The sequence below is a fragment of the Saimiri boliviensis genome, chromosome 6 (assembly GCF_048565385.1).
Source record: "Saimiri boliviensis isolate mSaiBol1 chromosome 6, mSaiBol1.pri, whole genome shotgun sequence".
Taxonomy (NCBI): Eukaryota; Metazoa; Chordata; class Mammalia; order Primates; family Cebidae; genus Saimiri; species Saimiri boliviensis.
Genome location: NC_133454.1, coordinates 117901899 through 117925653, shown reverse-complemented (window position 1 = coordinate 117925653; position 23755 = coordinate 117901899). Strand labels below are relative to the sequence as shown.

Below are 23755 nucleotides of genomic sequence, written 5' to 3'. Positions count from 1 at the left end.
AACTTCTGGAAATGAACAATTTGTTGAAAGAATTACAAAACACACTTTAAAAGCTTTAACAATTGACTAGACCAAGCAGAATGAATAATCTCAGAGCTTGAAGACAAGACTTTAAAACTGGAGATCGGGGGAAGATGCCCAACTAGGAACAGCTCAGGATTACAGCTCCCAGTGAAAGTGCAGAGGGTGAGTGGATGCTGCATTTCCAGATGGCTTTTTTTTTGCCCACAGACCAGGAGATTCCCAAGCGGAGGAGCCCCATGGGTCGCCAGCTTGGCTGTTTCAGTCGGGCGTGGCTGTTTTGGCCAGCGCAGCTGTTTTGGCCCAGGGGGCTGCTTTGCCCGCACCCTGGTGCAGCAGTTCTTTGCACAAAAGACACTGGTCCGGGTGCTCTCTTAGGTGGCGATCGGAGCCCTGGAATGGCAGAGTTGCCCATTCATCTGAAATTGTGAGCCAGGCCAAGAGATTCCTAGGCAAAAAAATCACCAGGAGTCTCAGCACTGCTGTTTCAGCCGGCTCAGTGAATTGCAGCATGGGAGATCCCGGTGCCTTTTCAACAGGTGACTGGAACACTGGGAGTCAACCATTCAACAATAACAACAAAGAAAAGACTTTGAGTCAGGGAGCCAGGTGATCAGGCTGGGCTGGTCCCACCACCGTCCCCCCCCCCACCACACACACACACACACGCACACACAAAACAGTAATTGAAAATGCTCTGGGTTGAGAGTTTCACAGCAAACACAGCTGAACCCAGGACGGTCCAGCTCTGTGGGGGAGGGGCGTCTGCCATTACTGAGACACTCCACCACTACAGACGCAGTCTGCTATTGCTGAGGCAGCCCACCGTTGCCGAGGCAACCTGCCACTACAGAGAGAGTCCACCATAACAGAGGCCGGCCACCATTGCTGAGGCAGTTCTAACTACCCCCATATAAACAGGACTTGCAGGGAAGATCACACGGCAGCTGGGCAGAGCCCACAGCAGCTCAGCAAAGCCTCTGCAGGCAGACAGTGACAAGGCTACCTCCTCGCAGGGCAGGGCAGCTCTGAAAGGAAAAAAAAAAAAAAAAAAAAAAAGAAGGCAGCAGTGCAATGGAAACTCATTAAAAAAAAGCCTTAACTCCCTGGGACAGAGCACCTGGGGGGGAAAAAAAAAAGGGAGTTTATGAGTACTGCTGCAGCAGACCTAAACGTACCTGCCCAGCAACTCTGAATGAACAATGGAGCTCACAGCTCAGGACTTGAGGTCCAATAAAGGATGGACTGTCTCCTCAAGCAGCTCCCTAAACCCCATAGATCCAAAGAGTCACCTCATAAAGGAAAGAACAGACTGACATTTGGTGGGCATCCTTCTGGGACAAAGATAGCAGAAGAGGAAACTGGTAGCAACCTTTACTGTTCTGCAGCTGCTGCAAGTGATCCCACAGCACGCAAGGCCTGGAGTGTACCTCAGCAGTCCTGTAGCAGAGGGGCCAGACTGTTAGAAGGAAAGCTAAGAAAAAGAAGCAACTTCAGCATCCACAAACTGGAAGTTCACTCAGAGACCCAATCTGAAAGTCAGTAACTACAAAGACAACAGGAGGATAAACCCACAAAGATGGGAAGAAACCAGTGCAAAAAGGATGAAAACACCTGAAACCAGAACGCCTCTCCTCCTAAAAGAGATCACAACTCCTCACCAGCAAGGGAACAAGGCTGGATGGAGAAGGAGTGTGATGAAATGACAGACTTCAGAAGGTGGGTAATAAGAAACTACAGTGAGCAAAAAGAATATGTTCTAACCCTGTGCAAAGAAACTAAAAACCTTGAAAAAAGATTTGATGAAATGCTAACAAGAATAGACAACATAGAGAGGAATATAAGTGAATTGATGGAGCTGAAAAACACAACACGAAAACTTCGCAAAGCATACACAAGTTTCAACAGCTGAATTGACCAAGCAGAGGAAAGGATATCAGAGGTCGAAGATCAACTCAATGAAATAAAATGAGAAGGCAAGAATAGAGAAAAAAAAAGGTAAAAAGGAATGAACAAAGTCTCCAAGAAATGTGGGACTATGTGAAAAGACCTAATCTACTTTTGATAGGTGTACCTGAATGTGACGAAGAGAATGAATCCAAGCTGGAAAATACTCTTCAGGATATTATCCAGGAAAACTTCCCCAACCTAGCAAGGCAGGCCAATATTCAAGTCCAGGAAATACAGAGAACACCACAAAGATATTCCTCAAGAAGAGCAACCCCAAGGCACATAATCATCAGATTCACCAGGGTTGAAATGAAGGAGAAAATGCTAAGGGCAGCCAGAGAAGAAGGTTAGGTTACCCACAAAGGGAAGCCCATCAGACTTACAGCAGATCTCTCAGCAGAAACCCTACAAGCCAGAAGAGATTGGGGGCCAATATTTAACATCCTTAAAGAAAAGAACTTTCAACCCAGAATCTTATCCAGATAAACTAAGTGAACCACTTAAGCTTCATAAGTGAAGGAAAATTAAAATCCTTCGTGAACAAGCAAGTACTCAGAGATTTCATCACCACCAGACCTGCTTTGCAAGAGCTCCTGAAAGAGGCTATACACATATAAAGGAACAACTGGTACCTGCCAATGGTGTCTCATTGTAGTTTAATTTGCATTTCTCTAATGATCAGTGAAGTTGAGATTCTTTTCCTATGATTGTTGCTCACATGTATGTCTTCTTTTGGAAAGTGCTTGTTCATGTCCTTTACCAACTTTTTAATGGGATTGTATTTTTTTATTGTAAATTTGTTTGACTTCTTTATGGATGCTTGATATTAGATTTTTGTTGGACACATAGTCTGTGAACATTTTTTCCCATTCTGTAGTTTGTCTGTTTACTCTGTCGATGGTTTCTATTTCTGTGCAGAAGCTCTTCAGTTTAATTAGATCCCATTTGTCATTATTTTGCTTTTGTTGCAATTGCTTTTGACACCTTTGTCATGAAATCTTACACCGTTTAGTCTGCTTCTATATCCAGAATGGTATTGCTTAGGTTGTCGTCCAGGGTTTTTATAGTTTTGGGTTTTACATTTAAGACTTTAATCCATCTTGAGTTAATTTTTGTTTATGGTGTAAAGAAGAGGTCCACTTTCAATCTTCTACATAATGGCTGGCCTGTTATCCCAGCACTATTTAATCAAAAGGGATCCTTCCTCCATTGCTTGTTTTTGTCAGGTTTGTTGAAGATGAGATGATTGTAGATGGACAACTCTATTTCTTTGTTCTCTATTGTGTTCCACTGGAATATATGTGTCTGGTTTTGCACGAGTACAATGCTGTTTTGTTTAGTATAGCCCTATAGTACAGTTTGAAGTCTGATAGCATGATGCCTCCAGCTTTATTCTTTTTGCTTTTGCTTAGGATTGCCTTGGCTCTTCAGTCTCTGTAAGCTACTTAAAGCTCAAGTATGAAAATGAAAAGACCAACTTCTGGAAAGCAATAACTACAACACTTAGATAGGAGACAAGAAATATTGAAAATATAAATTTAAGGTGGACATTTTGGTGCATGCCTGCACTTCCAGCACTTTGGGAAGCCAAGGCAGGTGATCACTTGAAGTGACAAGTTCAAGACAAGCCTTGGGAATATAATAAAACCCTATCTCAATGAAAGATAAAAATAATTAGCTGGACATGGTAGCTTGTGCCTGTAGTCTCAGCTACTTGGGAAGCTGAGCTGGGAGAATTGTTTCAGCCCAACAGTTTGAGGCTGTAGAGAGCTATGATCATACCATAGTACTCCAGCCTAGTTGACACTGTGAGTCCCTGACTCAAAAAATGAAAGACTTAAAGAGGATTTAAGTCAAAACATCAAAAAGTCAAAATGTAGAGGGATGATATTCAAGTGTAGAGTTTGTTTTTGATAGTTTTTGTGATCAAAGTTAAGTCCTTATCAATATGAAATACCTGTCATAATTATGAGATAATTTTTTAAGTCTCATGGTAACCAGAAAGCAAAAACCTATAATAGAAATTGCATAAAATCAAAACATACTACTAGAGAAAAAAATTACTCACCCACAAAGGAAGACAGTACGACAAGAAAAATGAAACAGAGAATCAAAAACAAAAAGAAAGAAAGAAAATAAGTAATCAGAAAATATAAGTAGTAAACACTATCTATCAATAATAACTGTGAATGTAAATGAATTAATTCACTAATGAAAAGACATAGAGTGGCTGAGTCGATTGACAAACGAGACCCAACTATACACTGTGTACAAAAAGCTCACTTCACATATAAAGACATACACAGACTGAAAATGAAGGAATTTTTAAAAGATATTTCATACAAGTGGAAACCAAAAATATCAGGAGTAGCTATACTTAAATAAAATAAACTTTTAAGACAAGAATGGTTTTAAAAAGACAAGGAAGGTCATTAAATAATGATAAAGCAGTTGATATAGCAAGATGATATAGCAATTGTAAACATATGTGTGTTGAACACTGGAGTACCCCAATAAATAAAACAAACTTTAAAAGATCTAAAGGGAGAGTTAACTGCAATGCAATAATAGTAGGGAATTTCCAACTTCTCACTTTTAGCAATCTAGAAATGCACCTAACAAACATTTACAAAACATTCCATCCAACAGCTGCAGAATACAAATTATTCTCATCATGTAAATTAAACATGCTCCTGAACAACAAATGGGTTAATGAAGAAATTAATAATAATGAAGAAACTGAATTAATTAATTAACTGAATTAATTATTAATGAAGAAAGTGAAAAACTCCTTGAGACAAACAAAAATGGAAACACAATGTACTAAAAGCTATGGAATACAACAAAAGCATATAAGAAGAAAGTTTATAATAATCAATCCTTACATCAAAAAAGTATAAAGACTTTACACAAACAACCTAGTGATGTGCCTCAAGCAACTAAAAGAGCAAAAACAAAATAAACTCATAATTAGGAGAAGAAAGAAAGAGCAGAGCAGAAATAGGTGAAATTGAGACTTTAAAAAAATACAAGAGATTAACAAAATAAAAAGACGTTTTTTAAAAAAATCAACCAATTTTTAGCTAGACTAAAAAATAAAAAGAGAGAGACACTCAAAATGTGAGATGGAAAAGAAGGAATTACAACTGATACCATAGAAACACAAAGATCATTAGAGTCTACTATGAACAACTATAACCAACAGATTGTAAAACCTAAAAGAAATATAAATAAGATTCTCATGTTTTAGTCAGGAAGTCCTTGCCTATGCCTGTGTCCTGAATGATATTGCCTAGGTTTTCTTCTAGGGTTTTCATGGCGTTAAGTCTTATGTTTAAATCTTTAATCCATCTGGAGTTAATTTTTGTATAAGGTGTAAGGAAGAGGACCAGTTTCAGCTTTTTGCACATGGCCAGCCAGTTTTCCCAACACCATTTATTAAACATTTCCCCATTGCTTGTTTTTGTCATGTTTGTCAAAGATCAGATGGTTGTAGATATGTGACATTACTTCTGAGGCCTCTTTTCCATTCCATTGGTCTATATTTCTGTTATGGTACCAGTACCATACTGTTTTGATTACTGTAGCCTTGTAGTATTAAAGTCAGGTGATGTGATGCCTCCAGCTTTGTTCTTTTTGCTTAGAATTTTCCTGGCTATGTGGGCTCTTTTTTGGTTCCATATGAAATTTAAGGTGGTTTTTTCCAGTTCTGTGAAGAGGGTCATTGGTAGCTTGATGGGGATAGCATTGAATCTATAAATTACTTTGGGCAGTATGGCCATTTTCACAATACTGATTCTTCCTAACCAAAAGCATGGAATGTTTTTCCATCTGTTTGTGTCCTCTCATTTCCTTGAGTAGTGGTTTTTTGTTCTCCTTGGAGAGGTTCTTTACATCCTTTGTTAATTGTATTCCTAGGTATTTTATTCTCTTTGTAGCAATTGTGAATGACAGTTGGTTCTTGATTTGGCTCTCTTTAAGTCTGTTATTAGTGTATAGGGATGCTTGTGATTTCTGCACATTGATTTTGTATCCGGAGACTTTGCTGAAGTTGCTTATCAGTTTCAGGAGATTTTGGGCTGAGACAATAGGGTCTTCTAAATATGCAATCATGTCATCTACAAATAAGAGACAATTTGACTTCCTCCTTTCCTAAATGAATACTCCTTTTGTTTTTTCTTGCCTGATTGCTCTGGCGAGAACTTCCAATACTATATTGAATAGGAGTGGTGAGAGAGGGCATCCTTGTCTAGTGCCAGATTTCAAAGAGAATGCTTCCAGTTTTTGCCCATTCAGTATGATATTGGCTGTTATTATTTTGAGATGTGTTCCTTCGATACCTAGTTTATTGAGAGTTTTAACATAAAGGGCTGTTGAATTTTGTCAGAGGCCTTCTCTGCATCTATTGAGATAATCACGTGGTCTTTGTCTTTGGTTCTGTTTATGTGGTGGATTACGTTTACAGACTTGCTTATGTTGAACCAGCCTTGCATCCCCAGGATGAAGACTACTAGATCATGGTGAATAAGCTTTTTGATGTGCTGTTGTAATCAGTGCGCCTGTATTTTATTGAAGATTTTTGCATCTATGTTCATCATGGATATTGGCCTGAAGTTTTCTTTTCTTGTTGAGTCTCTGCTGGGTTTTGGTATCAGGATGATGTTTGTCTCATAAAATGATTTGGGAAGGATTCCCTCTTTTTGGATTTTTTAGAATAGTTCAGATGGAGTTGTACCAGCTCCTCTTTGTATGTCTGGTAGAATTCAGCTGTTAACCCATCTGGACCTGGGCTTTTTTTGGTTGGTAGGTTATTAATTGCTGCCTCAACTTCAGCCTTTCTTATTTGTCTACTCAGGGTTTCAACTTCTTCCTGGTTTAGGCTTGAGAGGGTGCAAGTGTCCAGGAATTTATCCATTTCTTCCAGGTTTGCTGGTTTATGTGCATAGAGTTGTTTGTAGTAATCTCTGATGGTAATTTGTATTTCTGTGGAATCTGTGGTCATATGCCCTTTATCATTTTTTATTGCATCTATCTGATTCTTCTCCCTGTTTTATTAATCTGGCTAGTGGTCTATTTTGTTGATCTTTTCAAAAAACCAGCTCCTGGATTTATTGATTTTTTGAAGGTGGTCTCCTTCAGTTCTGCTCTGATCTTAGTTATTTCTTGTCTTCTGCTAGGTTTTGAGTTTTTTTGTTCTTGCTCCTCTAGCCCTTTCAATTTTGACAATAGGGTGTTTATTTAGGATCTTTTCTTGCTTCTCATGTGGGCATTTATTGCTATAAATTTTCCTCTAGACACTGCTTTAAATGTGTCCCAGAGATTCTGGTACATTGTGTCTTTGTTCCTGCTGCTTTCAAAGAACATCTTTATTTCTGCCTTCATTTCTTGTTTATCCAGTCAACATTCAAGAGCCAGTTGTTCAGTTTCCATGAAATTGTGCAGTTCTGAGTTAGTTTCTTAATCCTGAGTTCTAATTTGATTACACTGTGGTCTGAGAGACTGTTTGTTACGATTTCCATTCTTTTGCATTTGCTGAGGAGTGATTTACTTACAATTATGTGGTCAATTTTAGAGTAGGTGTGATGTGGTGCTGAGAAGAATGTATATTCTGTGGATCTGGAATGGAGAGTTCTGTATATTCACTTTTTCAAAAAAAAAGCTATAAAACACTAATGAAGGAAATTGAAGAAGAAACAAAAAAATGGAAAGCCATCTCATGCTCATGGATGGGAAGACTAATATTGTCAAGTACCATACTGCCCAAAATGATATATAGACTCAGTAAAATCCCCATCAAAATACCAATGATATTCTTCACAGAAATAGAAAAAATATATTAAAATGTATATGGAGTTGCTAAAGACCCTGAAGAGCCAAAGTTATACTAAGCAAAAAGAACAAAGTTGGGACCATCACATTACCTGACTTCACAGTATACTACAAAATTATAATACTCAAAACAGGATGGGATTAACATAAAAACAAACACATAGACCAATGGAGCAGAATAGAAAATCCAAAAATAAATCTATGCATTTACATACAATTCATTTTCAACAAAGATGCCAAGATTGTACATGGAGGAAAGGATGCCCTTTCAATAAACAGTGCTAAGAAAACTGTATATCCATATTCAAAATAATGTAACTAGACCTCTATCTCTCATCACTTTCAAAAATTAAATCAAAATGGATTAAAGTCTTAATGTAAGACATGAAACTATGAAACTACTAGAAGAAAATGTTGGAGAAATGCTTCACAATATTTTTCTGGGTAAAGATTTTATGGATACCTCAAGAGCACAGACAATTGAAGCAAAAATATGCAGATGGGATTACATCAAGCTAAAAAGTTTCTGCATGACAAAGAAAACAATCAACTCAAAAGAGTAACAGAATGTGAGAAAATATTTGCAAACTATACATCTGACAAGGGACTTATAACCAGAATATATATAAGCAATTATAACAACTCAATAGCAAGAAAACATATAATCCAATGAAACAATGGCCAAATGATCTCAATAGACATTTCTCAGAAGAAAATATACTAATGGCCAACAAGTATATGAAAAACACTGAACAGCAGTAATCTAAGGGAAATTCAAATCAAAATCGCAATGAGATATTATCTCATCCCAACTTAAATGGCTGTTATCAAAAAGAAAAAATAACAGATGCTGGCAAGGATAGAGGAAGGGGGAATGCTAGTAAATCATTGGTAGAAATGTAAATTAGTACAGGCAATATGGAAGTTCCTCAAAAACTAAAAATAGAACTACCATCCACCAATCCCACTGCTGAGTGTACACCAACAATAAAGAAAATCAGTATATCAAAGAGATATCTGCATTCCCATGTTTATTGCAGCACTATTCAAGATAGTCATGATATGGATTCAACTTAAGTGTTTATTAACATATAAATAGATGAAGAAAATGTGGCATATATACACAATGGGGTACTGTTCAGCTATTAGAAAAGGAATGAAAGTGTGTCATTTGCAGCAATATGGTTGGAACTATGGAGGTTATTATGCTAAGCGAAATAATCCAGGCACAAAAAGACAAATATCCCATGTTCTCACTTATTTGTGGAGCGAAAAAAGCTGATAGAGAGTGGAATGATGATTACCAGAAACAAGGAAGGATATGAGGGAGGGGGTGATGAAGAGAGCTTCATTAACAGGTACAAAAATACAGCTAGTGAGAAGGAATAAGTTGTAGGGTTTGAAAGCACCATTGAGTTAAAATAGTTAACAAGTATTTATTTTATATTTCAAAATAACTGAAAGATGTAAAAAATATTTCACAATAACAAATGATAAATACTTGAGGCAATGAATATCCTAATCACCCTGACTTGATCATTACATATTGTACACATGCATCAAAATATCATATGTACTCTCTGAATATGTCTAATTACATATCAATTAAAAGCTGGAATAAAATGCATAGTTCATAGAATATTAGAGATAGAAGGACCCATGGAGTCCATGTAATCCCAAATTTCATATCACAAATGAAGAAGCCCATATAAGAGCTTTTCTGCTTGCCTGAGGTCAGCAGTTGCTATATGCCAGAGTCATGACTAGACCTTAGACCTCCAGATGTCCAGCCTACTGTTGAATTAGTTCATTACAGATGTTTCATGAGGTCAAGCTGGATTGAGTGTTTGCCTTCAACAACTCACTCAGGAAATTTTTCGTGAATGTAGCATAAGTAAGCCTCTGTTTAGTAGAGGAAAGGAATGAGAACACTCACTTGGAATCCCCAGACAACAATTTTCTACAGTAACCACAGAAAAGAGCTGCCTGAACACTTGGCCTTAGTTGATTGACCCTGGAAATTTTTTCAAATATTTTCTCTAGTTGGGTTCAGTTTAAGAGGAACCACTGGGGAAATTCCACCTCTTTGGAGACTCATTAATTTTAAAGAGATTTCATAAAGGACACTGATATTAAATTTGGCAAGACTGGACTCTGAGTAAGTCTACCAGAATCTATTTTCTATCATTGAGAAGAAACAAGACTTCTCATTCAGGACTTGAAGTGTGATTATTCCATAGTATCACTCTTCCAAAGGATGTCCCTCACTCTACTCCATCCTTAACCTAAATTTCTAAGATGTGATTCTTCTCCTGAATACAAAGGAAACTTCCCCATTGGCATCTGAATACTATGAGGATATCATATACTGTCTGCTTGTCATCTCCAGGAAATGCTGCACAACATGATACTCATGGACCCTCATTCCATTATTCCCTGTAAGAAGATAGAGAGAATCTCTGTGGGAGGATTCCTTTCATCATCTACTGCAGGAATTCTTAGCATCTCAGCAAAACATTAACCAACTTATAAGTGAATTTGCTTAGGTGCTGATGGAATGAAGCAAATTTGAAAGTGGTAAGGGAACACTTCAAAAGACCTCTTTATTGATTTGATTTTGATTTTCTTTCTAAAAATAATAATAAAAACAAATTTTACAATGCTTTGTAACTGGTTCATGTACTTCAATATTGATTTTTTGTGGACAACAAATGAATTATCAGAGTAAATATTACTATCCACTTTTACAGATACAGAAAAAGGAACCCCATTAAACGGCTGAATTTCCCAGCATTGAATGCCTAATAAATGTAAAGTCAGGATGTAATTTAAGTCTTTTGCATTTTCTTTCAGTGTTCTTTCTGTAGGATCATCCTGAAGAACATGGCATGGAACTCATTTTTTTCAAGCAGCATTATTAAATCATAAGCAGTTTCCTGGTGTTATGTGAAAAAAAATTTTTTTTCTATGGTGAAAGAGTTGGGAATTTCTTCAGGTAAAATTAGGCTGGTGGCTTTACATCAGGACTGCACAAAACATTGTGCTAATTGCATTGTTAATATCTGAGGGAAAGTGTGAATGTTTTCAGATTTGACACAAAAACTTATTTCTGGAGCATCATGAAAAACTTATGTTCTAAGGAACACAATTTAGAAATGAGCTTCTCAGAGAATGTTTAAATTCTCTTATGTGTTATGTTCTCGTACGAAGCTGAAATTGGCAATCATGCCTCATAATTCTCTTAAATCCTTCCACATAGCTGAGCCCAGGACTTGAGTTTCTATTGAGATACTCAATATTTGCCTGCTTGGTTAACTTATTAATAAGATACAGTGGCCTTAGAGTCAAGATAAGGAGAGGGTTTTCTGGAAGTTCATGCAAGAAACACCTGTCACTGAGATGGGGAAAGATGAAGATCAGGGAAAGATGATACTTGAACTGAGTTCTGAAGGAAGAGTAGAAGCGTGGAAGAGAACAATCTACAAGGTGAAGGGAGTAGATGATGTAAAATCCTCGGACTGAGAGAGATCATGACAAGAAACTGAAAATCGTTAATTAACATAGGGCTGAGAGTGCAATAAGGAGAATGAGAAAAGAATACCTACTAGAAATGAGACATCACACTTAATGAGTCTTACTCTTAATCCTCACAATAACTCTGTGTGGTAACTACATTATACTTTCTGTCAATATAAACCTGAGAGTCATGGAGATTCATAATTTTTCCCATTGTTCTAAAACTGGCAAATGATAAATCCAGGACTCACCTTCTGTTGAGAGATCAAATGTCTCCTAAATGTGTGATTAACTGTGAGTGGCACAGCACTGAGTGTCATTAGAGGAAATAACTTGGGTAAGAAAAATATTGAGGAGTTATTAAATTATTCTACAAATGAGATTGTCTCCCTTACTTGTTTGCATAGCACTAGACTAAGCTTGGGCATATGTATCTGCTACATAGCCAGAATCATACTAATGTGTCCTTTCTGTATAGGTGTTTGCATGCTTTCAACTAAGGTGTATAGCTTTCGATTTAGATGAAAAAAAGATATATTGGAGGCACGTCTATGTGCTCTACTCTGCTAACTAACACAGTAGAACCTGGAATCTGACCTCAGGTATGCCTATAAGTAGCCACATGCTTTTGGACAAGGCTTAATCTTGGTGGGCCTGAGTTTTTGCATGAAAGATATAAGGGGATAGAACTAAGCATGTATTAAGTTCTCTTAAAGATGTAGAGTTTCTATTTTGTATATATTTCTCAAATTAGCAGGCATTTAACACATTTGACTGGGCTTTTCTATGGTTTCATGGCTCCCTGACATTTTCAAAAGTGCTTCAGTTTTATATGTAAATATTTATGTATTAGTAGTACACATAGATTACACATTGCAACACTGCCCATCAGCCACTGAGTAATAACTGCTACCTAGATGAGCTTAATATTATCAAACTTATTGATTCAACAAGTACATCAATCGCTTAACCGCTGTGCTTCCCGCCAACTATCAGCTGAATCCATCCCACCTAGGTTCTTCTTTGTTGCATATAGTAAACAAAAAATATAAAGACTGGACTGAGAAAAGCCCCAATTTGTGTGGGGCTAAAGCAATTAAATAGCCTAATTGGATTGTAGAAGGAGCCACTGAATATTGACTTTGAAAGAAAGTTTAAAAGATATGATATTTATGAATTATTTTGAATTAGTTCAAATATGATAAAGATACAGGGGTAAACAAGACAGATATCCTGGGCTTTATGGATCCCAAATATAACCCTGATTGAAATTTTCATCAAAGAGGCATTGCCAGGAGTTCATCGTTTTAAGCGTAAGCTGCCAGGGAAGCAATAAGGGCACCCGAAATCAGTGGATTCTGTGGATGGTGAGGATGACAGGGTTGAAAAGTTCTCTGACAACAACTTTGGGAAGGGTAACAGAATAATGAAAATAACAAATACTGCTCATATATTTGCATGCACTTTTAGGTGATAAAGTTTTGAATGTCTTATGTCATACAATAGGGTGATGCAGATCCAAAAGAGAAATTTATCTGCACAGAGCGCTTTTATTGTTTTTTAATTTGACAAATGCAAAATAGTATGGAGATTCCTCAAAATATTAAAATAGAACTACCATGTGATCCAGCAATTTTACTACTCGGTATATATCCAAAGGAAATGAAATCAGATTTCCAAAAGATATCTGTACTCCTGTGTTCATTGCCGCATTATTCACACTAGCCAAGATAGAGAATTAACCCATGTGTCTATCAACAGATGAATAGATAAAGAAAATGTAGCATATATGCACAAAGATCTTTTATAAATTAAATTAAAAATGGGTCTAGGAAAGATTTGTATTAAGAACTTTCAGGTGCCACCAACCTCTCACCCATTGGCCAGATAAAAATGTTGAAATAGTCGTATATTCAATTTATGCCAATGGACAAGTTACTTCAAGTGAATGGCCAACAGAGGTAAATTTCCATGACGGAATCAAATAATTCTAGTTAAATACTTCAATAAAATGGAAATGCATACATAAATTTATCACACATTTGGAATGATTAACCTAATAGCAATGATAATATTTATTATTACATTTCATGAAAAGCTGGCAGGAAATGTGTGTCTCTACTGCACAAAACATTAGCTTTTCACCAATTTCTGTTTTGATCAAACTCCAGAGTGCAGAATTTAACTACCCAGTTACTGCACTGTATTTCATCTCACTGCATATCAAATGTCTTGCTATTAAGTAAAAAGCAAATGAGTCATTCAAGTGTGACTAGATGTCACAACTGATAATATGCCAAAAATATATATATATATATATTTAGGGCCTTTAAAAATAATTCACAAAGAAACTCCAGAAATGGTTTGCACATGGTAAAATCATTAAAGTCTAAAGCCTTTGAAAGTGATCACTGGAAAGGAAAACACTAATTTATAAATATAAATTCTGATGTGCTTGGTTTTTAATAGATTATAGCCTCACATTGAACATGTGCACTGGTTTTTCCTTGCAATCGCTCAACTGTGGTATTCCAGCAGAACTTGAGCTCCCAATGCTACATGTTTTGCTTTATTGACAGCTTATGTTTTGCATCAAATATTGGCTGCTCCCATTTAGGTACAATAATGATTATTTAATGTTCATGTCTTAATAAGATAGAATCACTTTTAAATGCGTTCCTGGGCCAAAAACTATCTTATTTGGTTTTGACAATAAATAATTACAACTATTTTACTGAAATCTCACTTCCATTTTGTTCCTTTTCCTTTTCTCTTTTACTCTTCTTTGAATTTAAGGTCTAGCAGAGCCACTGCAAGATCTAGGAGGAGCCTCACTCTCCACTCTGGAAAAGATAAGAACTGAAGAGTAAATAAATTCCAAGAGAAACACATCAGTACAAGAAAAGAGGCAGAAGTGCAGGTACATTGATTGGAACTATATCTCAGAAATATTACATATTTGAAACATTTAATCTTCAAAAATTTTCTATAAGCATCAGTATTCATATCCTCAATTATACATTAGGGAACCAAGGCTCATCAAGGAATGTGGTCAATGCAAAAAATAAATTAGTAAGTGAAGAAACTGGGTTTCACCCCCATATCTAACTACAAAATCCATGTGACTGACACTCTACCATCCTACCTTCCTTCCTGACACTAGTTCAGATACGAAAGGATAAAAGTAGACTTTTAATTTACTGTATGATTGCAAAATTGTATATGCTCATAAAATTTGTAAATACAGAAAATCACAAGCCATTGCCAAAAAGATCCACAATCCCACTAACCAAGCAATACCCATTGTTAATATTTTGAAGTAGGTTCTATTTTTTATGAATAAATGCAATTTATTTTTTAAATTAAATTCTGATATAATGCTGTTTATAACCTGCCTCTTCATGAGTCTTTCCATTCTGCTTATTTTTCTACAATGCGATTTTTAAACAATTACACAGTTTTCCACAAAATGAACAGACTACAGTTAATTTATGCATTCTCTAATTATTGATATTTAGGTTGATATAATTTTTTACCATTATAATGAAAACAGTGACAAACATTCTTGTCAATAATTTCAATAATTTTATGCATGTTTAGTTTCTAAGAATAAATTCCCAAAAGCAATATTACTGAATCAAAGTGTATGCATTTTTTCAAGTCTTTCACTGTGTTACCAAATTGCATTTCACAAATTTTTATAGCAATGGATACTTCCACCAGCATATTTGGGAATACATCTCTCCTTGCAACTTTTTGTTTGTTTGTTTGTTTTTGAGACAAAGTCTTGCTCTATCTCCAGACTGAAGTGCAGTGGCACAATCTTGGCTCACTGCAACCTCCGCATCTTGGGTTCAAGCAATTCTCCTGCCTCAGCCTCCTGAGTATCTGGAACTACAGGCATGTGCCAGCACACCCAGCTAATTTTGTATTTCTAGTAGAGACAGGGATTCACCATGTTGGCCAGGATGATGTCGATCTCTTGATTTTATGAACTGGCTGCCTAGGCCTCCCAAAGTGCTGGGATTACAGGTGTGAGCCACCGTGCCCAGCTTTTCCTTGCAACTTTAATAACACAAGGAATTATCATTTTTCTATTGCTATTAGTTCATAAACAGAAAATAGTATCTCATTTTGTTTAATTTTGTTTATTTGAATAATAACAAAATTTAATTTGGATATATTTGTTTGCTTTTGCATGTTTCTTTTTAAATTTCCATTATTTGTTTTCTGATGTTTTTCATCTGAATTGTAAAAGTTCACTTGCTATTCAATTTGCTTATTGTGTTTTTGCCTACAAAACTTTAAAATTTTTATTCTGTTGCAATATCAACATTATTTTGACTCTGCCGTTTGTTCATTTGGTTATAAATGTTTATCTAACCTGAAATCTGAGTAACATTCATCTACACTATCTTCTAGTTTTCTTTTACTTTTTAAAATATTTAAAACTAAATTCTGTTAGAAATAAATTTTGAAACATTTAATCTTTATAAATTTTCTGTAAGGATCCATAATGTTTATACATTAGAGAGTTAATTTCAAAAATGATTCCCTCATTGTCCTAATGCTATGTTAGGAAATTGATCCTTTCTAATTGATTTGAAATAGTAAAAATATTTAAAATACTTCACATTAAATGTGTACTCTGTGCCTGGATTGTTCTAAATACTTTCACAGAATAATTTGTTCAAGTCTCACAACAACCTGAGAAGGTAGGTAAGCGTATTTTCAGTTCTTTTTCACAGATAATGAAACTCATGCACATAGCAGATAGAGACAATATATTATAATAAAGTGATACAGGCAAGAGACCCTGGAGCCAGTCTTCTAATGCTTAAATTCCCATTCCAACACTTACTATCTGTGTGATCTTGGGCAAGATAATTAACCTCTCTGTGCATCCATTTCTTCATCTATAAAATAGTTATAAAAGGCCCTTTGTAGAGGGCCATTATGAAATGACTTAATAAATGTAAAGTGCATAGAGTAATATCTGACCCAGTAAGTGCAATAAACAGCTACCCATTATTACTGAGTCTTTCTACTCAGTTATTTGGGATCTCTAGTGTTCCACAAGTACCATTTTAAGACATGATAATATAGAACATATTTTATAACATAATTATTTGTTACATATCTTAACGTCATGTGATACTAGTTTCACTCTGTTATTTCACTCTTTTTAATATACTTTTGTATTTTTACTTGTTTGTTCTTCTAGAGATTTTGATAGGATTTGCATGGAATCCATACATTATTTCAGAGTCAATTAACATCAAAATATTGTTTTCCACCCAGGCACCTATGTGTAAAATTTAGTTGTTTTCTTCAAATCATCCTACTTGTTATTTATTATTTCTTCACTGGTGTGTTATCATTTATTCATTCATTCATTTTGGTTGTTTCTGGAGAGAAGGACATTTTCTAACAGTATCATTGATTTAAAAAAGAAAGAAAGAATATCCTGCCATTCAAAGCATAAATTACATAATTACTTTAATGATTTTACTTTGATTTAAATGATACAAATAGACATGTATTCATCAACCTTTTGCTATAGAGTCAAGTGCCTTACACTGAGTTTGTATTACCTGAAGTCAAAATCTTCTTTGCCTGGATCATGTATTAATTCCAGTTCTAGTGCTTTTTTTTCACATAAAGTGAAAAATTAGACTCATATCAAATATAAATATAAAATTATTCAAGATGTTACTACTTTCCCTCCTAGCCTTTTATAATGGTCTGGCACACACCTTACTCTACCACAATTATTAGCAACTTGTAATTATCAAGTATTTCTCAAGCAATTAAGTATTAATTTTTATTAAATATATTTATATTCACAATAACACTTTATTGAAATTTGTAATATTTAATAAAATTACATAAGTACAAAAACAAATACTCATGATATAAACAGGCTGTGCAAAATCCAACCACTTATGTACATGCAAGTCAACTTTGGGTGTAGGAATATTTAGATATAGTGGAGAGCAAGCTCAGAGCTCTTGTGTTCAAAGTGTCATGTTTAGCATATAGTATGTTGTACAGAGGAAATGAGGAGTATTGGTTCATCAGATACATCAGTTAAGTGAAGATTAGTTAAAATACTCTCTGTTACATTTCATTTGGAACTAAACACCATGAAGAATATTTTATTGGTCATAACTTCTTCAATTTATTCTGCTGTGTTTTCAGTAATCAAATCTACATCTTTTTAAATTTTATTGCATTGGTTAAGTTCTAAAATACAATGCTAAACAAAAGTGATGCTAGCCTTTCTATATCACTATATTTATACTTCACTGAATTTTTTTCATTTGTGAATGTGAGACTGTCTCTGCTAGAACATAAACCCTATTTAGATTTGTTTGCATAAATATTTACTTTTCTCCGTTTAACCTATTTTATTTTTTAAGCTTGCTCACATTTTCTTTTGTTCCAGCCTTTTAGTTTTTGCATTTTATATTATGCACAGCTTTAAAAATTATTATTTTATTCTTTTGTTCTCTATACTATATTTACCTTTTTAAAATCTTCTGATTTGGAGTGCATAGGCTGGTTTTTATTCTATTGATTATTGTTCAGAAATATGTTTGAAATATGTGTTTGGATATATATGGTTGTGACTAATTTCTCTAATTAATCACATTAAACAAACTATTTATTGAGTCTTTTTGTACATAGGTTTAGGATATTAGCATATTTTCATTTCTCCCATCCCTACCTATCAATATTTCTATTATATAAATAGTGGTTGTAAATATATATAATTATTTTAGTCTTTGCATTTTATATTATGCACATCTTTAAAAATTATTCTTAGCAATTCTTTTTTGCTTTTAAAAATATTTTCACTATTTAATATTAAATATATATTGTATTATTTGCTTTTTCAAAATATATTATTTTACATTACAATTTATCCAATCTTAAAGTATATATTCTGATTAATCTGATTACCCATGCAGCAACTCATAGTCTTTCTTGAGGAATTTTTTAAATTGTATTTAGAATGAAATAGTTCCCAAGCCTTTGCAAATCTGAGAAAGTCTTTATGTTGCTTTAGAACATGAATCACTAAGACTTTGGTATAGAATTCTTTCACCTCAATTTTTTTTTAAACTGTGTAGATATTTTGTATTGTCTCTTAAATTTTTGTATTAAAATAAAGTTGTAGTCTAACCTGAAAGTGCTTAATTCATAGGTATGTTTAACTTCCCGGATGCTTATACGTCTCTTATTCTCTTGATTATGTTAATGCATAATTCAATTGTGCTATTGCATTTTTAGTTTTCTCATTGTCTTTTCTTATCTCAAGAAGCTCCACTTTAATTTTAACCTGACTCTGTTCACTTCCCTTTCATGTGAATCTATTTGAGTCTGAAAGTTTAGCTTCCTGTTAGAAATTTAGATAAAATATTCAAGAGAGGAAATATATGAAGAGTACATATCAGAAAAGATTGTAACAAAGGGTGTTTTCCTAGGTGTAGGTGGAGTCAAAATAACTGAATGTAAAATGAATAACTTACAGTATAGCCATAAAGCAATGGAAAGAACAAAGGATTGCTTCAGAACAACAAGAATAACATCTGCAGACATGATATTGAAGCCAGTTACAACAAAGTACATGCTTTACCATTTCATATATAAGCTGAAATATAGTTACATCAATCTGCAATGATAAAAGTCAAAAAGTGGTTACTTTTGTGAGGCATAAAGACTAAGAAGAGACATGAAGGATGTTTGTAGGTCACTGGAATTATTCTATTTCTTAATTTTTGTAGTGGTGATACTGGCGTATTTATAATGTTAAAATAAACAAATCAAGCTGCACGTTTAGGATTTATGAATTCCTCCACATGTCAGTTATATTTCAATGAGAATGCTTACCAAAAAAAGTAAACAACAAATTCATTTATCTAATTTTAAATATGTGCAACCCTACAATTCTTCACTGTAATTAAATACAAGAAAATAATTAGGTCTTGTCAATTGGATTGAAATTACCAGAGGCGGAGGGAGAGAGGGGAAGATATTTTCACAAGGAACATCTACATGTGTCTATATGCCTTGCCCCCAGGAACTTCTACAGATGACCATCTATTCCATTCATGAAGATTTCCAAGAAAAAGTATACCAAATCCTCTATCGTGAATTCATTCGCATGTACTGTGATTGGAAACTAGCTACTAAATAGGTAATTCCAAATAAAATTGTACACGCCTGCTTTTATTCAAGCAATAAAGCAACTCAACCAAGAAGAGCTCAGGGCTTCCTAACCTTTTGCAGAAGACATGCTTGTGCAGAAACCTGTCTTCAACCAGTCTGACCCCACTGAGTTTGTGTTCCATGTGTTCACCACAGTCCCTGAATTCCAGGTTCTTCTCTTCCTTCTCTTCCTGCTCCTCTACTTGATGATCCTCTGTGGCAACACAGCCATCATCTGCGTGGTGTGCACACACAGCGCCCTCCGTACCCCCATGTATTTTTTCCTGGCCAACCTGTCTTTCCTGGAAATCTGCTACACCACCGTGGTGGTGCCCTTAATGCTTTCCAACATTTTTGGGGCCCAGAAACCTATTTCGTTAGCTGGATGTGGGACCCAAATGTTCTTCTTTGTCACCCTCGGTAGCACGGACTGTTTCCTCTTGGCGATCATGGCCTATGACCGCTATGTGGCCATCTGCCACCCGCTGCACTACACCCTCACCATGACCTGCCAGCTGTGCGTGCAGATGCTGGGCGGGGCCGTGGGCCTGGCCCTCCTCCTCTCCTTGCAGCTCACCGCCTTAATCTTCACCCTGCCCTTCTGCGGCCACCGCTGGGAAATCAACCACTTCCTCTGCGATGTGCCCCCCGTCCTGCGCCTGGCCTGCGCTGACATCCGTGTGCACCAGGCTGTCCTCTATGTCGTGAGCATCCTCGTGCTGACAGTCCCCTTTCTGCTCATCTGCGTCTCCTACGTGTTCATCACCTGTGCCATCCTGCGCATCCGTTCTGCCGAGGGCCGCCGCCGGGCCTTTTCCACCTGCTCCTCCCACCTCACCGTGGTCCTGCTGCAGTATGGCTGCTGCAGCCTCGTGTACCTACGTCCCCAGTCCAGCACTTCAGAGGATGAGGACCGCCAAATCGCGTTGGTCTACACCTTTGTCACCCCCTTACTCAACCCTTTGATTTACACCCTTAGGAACAAGGATGTCAAAGGTGCCCTGAGGAATGCCATCATCTATAAAGCAGCTTCTGATGCCAGCTGAAGCCTTGGGGGCACTGGGCTGTATGTCCATCTGTTGCTGTGTCAGTGAACTCTAAATGACATAAAATTTTAGTATTTACGTTCCCACACTTTGCACTTGATGTTTCTGTTTTGCCATATTTGCCCCAAGTTCACAATTCGTGCTCATTTTTCTGAAGTGCTTTGACTAAGATATGAAAATTTTGGGCGGAAGTTACAGTGTGGGAATGCTAGTTTCCTTAGCTCTACTTTAAGTATTTTCCCTCACCCATGTCAATTGCCATGTTAGGAACACCCCATACACACTGTGAATAAAGGCTGATAAACAAAGGTGCCTTAAGTAAGGAATATTCATAAAGACATACTTGACTCAAATAAATATATTTTATTATTGTCTTGGGTATCAGTACATGGCAAACAATAGCTCACTTAATGCACTAATTTCCTTTGCACCATACATCCCAACTGGTTGCTTTCATTTTCTTTCATTCATGCCAGGGAGGGAACAGGAATTTTCTTTCATTGATTAATCACCTACTATATGCCAGTCCTACTAGTCACTGGAGAATGACATCTGGTCGATGCCAGCCTTGCCTGCACGCGCCCTCAGTGCTGGTGGCTCTCACGCTAGTCTTTGTTGTTCCTTCCTCACCACCTCCTACACCTTCATGAGGGCTGCTGCTCACAGCTCCACTGAGCAGATAGCACTACTATAGCACTACTCCTACCTCAGCATAGTTTTGCAGCATGATAGCTGTTACCTCTTCAAGTACTTACATCCCAACCTCAAATAAACCTTCAAGTAAAATCCACTTCCGTTTATGATATTCACAGTGGACACCAAACAACTTAACCTTCTCATTTACACCCTGAGAAACAGCCAGGCACAGAGGGCTCCAGGGACAGATATTACCAGGAATTACCTCTCCCAGAACAGGTAAGGGAGTGTAGAATCTATCAGGTGAGAGTGTGGATCTGGATCATAAGCTGATTTTAGTTAGCAACTACAGGAAGAGAGTGAGGATATCTGCTAGTGGGTATTAAACTGAACTAAGAAATTGTTATAACCTTTTTGAATGCTATATGTTTATGTCTATGAAAAACCTTGTAAAGTTTCTATTCTTTAAGAATTCTTATTCTAAAAATATAATCTCAGAAAATTAACAGAATGTCAAACAAAACATAAGTGAGTTTCTTACATTTATAAAATGAAAGTGATTAAAATCTAATTTCCAACAATATTGGAAATAGAAACACAGCATATTAAAATCATTAATATTTAGTAATAAAGGGCAATGCTTATCATTATACCTGTAAGTGATAAAATCAAGACTCAAGCTTGTATTTGCAATAAGAGTTAAATTTTATGAAAATATATACATGCATAATGAAGAATACAAATACACCAAAAAGTTATCCGTGATTTCTAGAATTATGAATTTTCTAATTTTCTTTCTTATTAGTTTAAGTATTTTCTCTGTTTTCCAAAATAAGACTGCATTCCTTTTATAATCAGAAGTATAATTTTGAGAAGGGATATGAGGTTCATGTAGACTTATTTGGCATGTAAACCTCCCAATGTCATAGTTCAGATCCACTTTTTATATTTTTCTAGATTGGACTATTGGTGGGGGAGGGGTACTTCCTTTTCCATTTAAAATGCTTTTGGAACTCCTAATTTTTAACCTGATTTCACATGAGGATAAGGAGAAGAACTACAAAGTGTTATGTATTCTGGGGACAGTCATTGGATTTTACAGTATGTTAGAAATGCCTTGCTTCAATTGGTTTGGCTCTGTGTCCCCACCTAAATCTCACCTCAAATTGTAATCCCCATGTGTCCAAGTATCAGGGGAGGGGAACGAGTGGGAGGTGATTGGATCATGGAGATGGTTTCCCGCATGCTTTTCTCATGAAAGTGTGGGAGTTCTCACGCCCTCTCTTGCCTGCAGAAATGTAATATGTGCTTTGCTTCCCCTTCACCTTCTGCCATGACTGTAAGTTTCCTGAGGTCTCCCTAGCCATGTGGAACTGTGATTCAATTAAACCTCTTTTGTTTATAAATTACCCATTCGCAGGTAGTATGTTTATGGCTGCATAAGAATGGACTGATACACCTTCTAAATACAGTAGTTCATTCTTATCCAAAGGGTGTACTTCCAAGATCCCCAGAGAATGCCAGAAACTATAGATGGTATCAAATCCTATACATATTATGTGTTTTTCCTGCACATACATACTTACAATAAATTTAGTTTATAAATTAGCTACGGTAAGAGATTAACAACAGCAACAATAACATAGAACAATTAAAACAATACATTATAATAAAAGTTATATGAATATGGTCTCTCTTTCTCTCAAAATATCTCATTGTACAGTACTAACTCCTCACTCTTCTTCTCATAATCATGTGAAATGATATAATGCCTATGTGATGAGATGAAATGAGGTGAATGACACAGGCATTATAACATAACATTTGGCTACTATTGGATTCCTGATGGCCAGAAAAAGAGTCATCTGCTTGGGGTGATCTTGGATCATCAAGCTATGATGATGTCCATAGTTGGATTTCAGAAGCATAAAGTGTTATGCAGTGTGGATACACTGTACAGAGGGACAATTCATATCCCAGGCAGGACAGAGTAAGGTGACAAGAGATTTTGTCATAATACTCAATTTTAAATTTATGGATTATTTCTGGATTTTCTATTTAATATGTTCAGACTGCAGTTGAAACTGGAAAGCAAAACTGCAGATGGAAGGAAGTGGGGAAGACCACCATAAATCCTTGAGAAGAAGAATAAAACTCTCTGGTTAGCAGTTGGCATGTCAACCTGTCCAGGCCAAGTCACATTAGAACATAATGAATCAATTATTTGTGTACATTGTGCTAGGCACTGTCTGGAATGCCAACAAAAGGGAAGTTTGTAACTGAACTTTCATACCTTCTTTTATTCTTTAATGTCACAAGTCATTTATAAAATTACCCTGGAACTCAAAAGGAAGACAGTGAAATATTACACTTCAAAAGAGGGTTGATTAAACCTTTCGAATTGGGTTCTCCCAGTTACCTTCCTATGCATATTCTAAATGAATAGAGCGAGTTCCCTTCTTATTCTTTTCTTTTTTAAAATTTTTTAGTTGAAACATAAAAATTGTATATATATATGGCATAAAACATAATGTTTTAATATA

The 23755-nt window shown here is 36.0% G+C and overlaps 1 protein-coding gene across 1 annotated transcript; it reads left to right on the top strand.

Annotated features, from left to right (window-relative positions):
- The first annotated feature begins 19573 nt into the window (after positions 1-19573).
- Positions 19574-20610, top strand: LOC101030771 (olfactory receptor 10Q1). The gene has a single exon (XM_003920149.3). It carries the CDS (start codon positions 19617-19619, stop codon positions 20574-20576), a length of 960 nt encoding a protein of 319 aa, XP_003920198.1. The 5' UTR covers positions 19574-19616; the 3' UTR covers positions 20577-20610.
- Positions 20611-23755: the final 3145 nt, after the last annotated feature.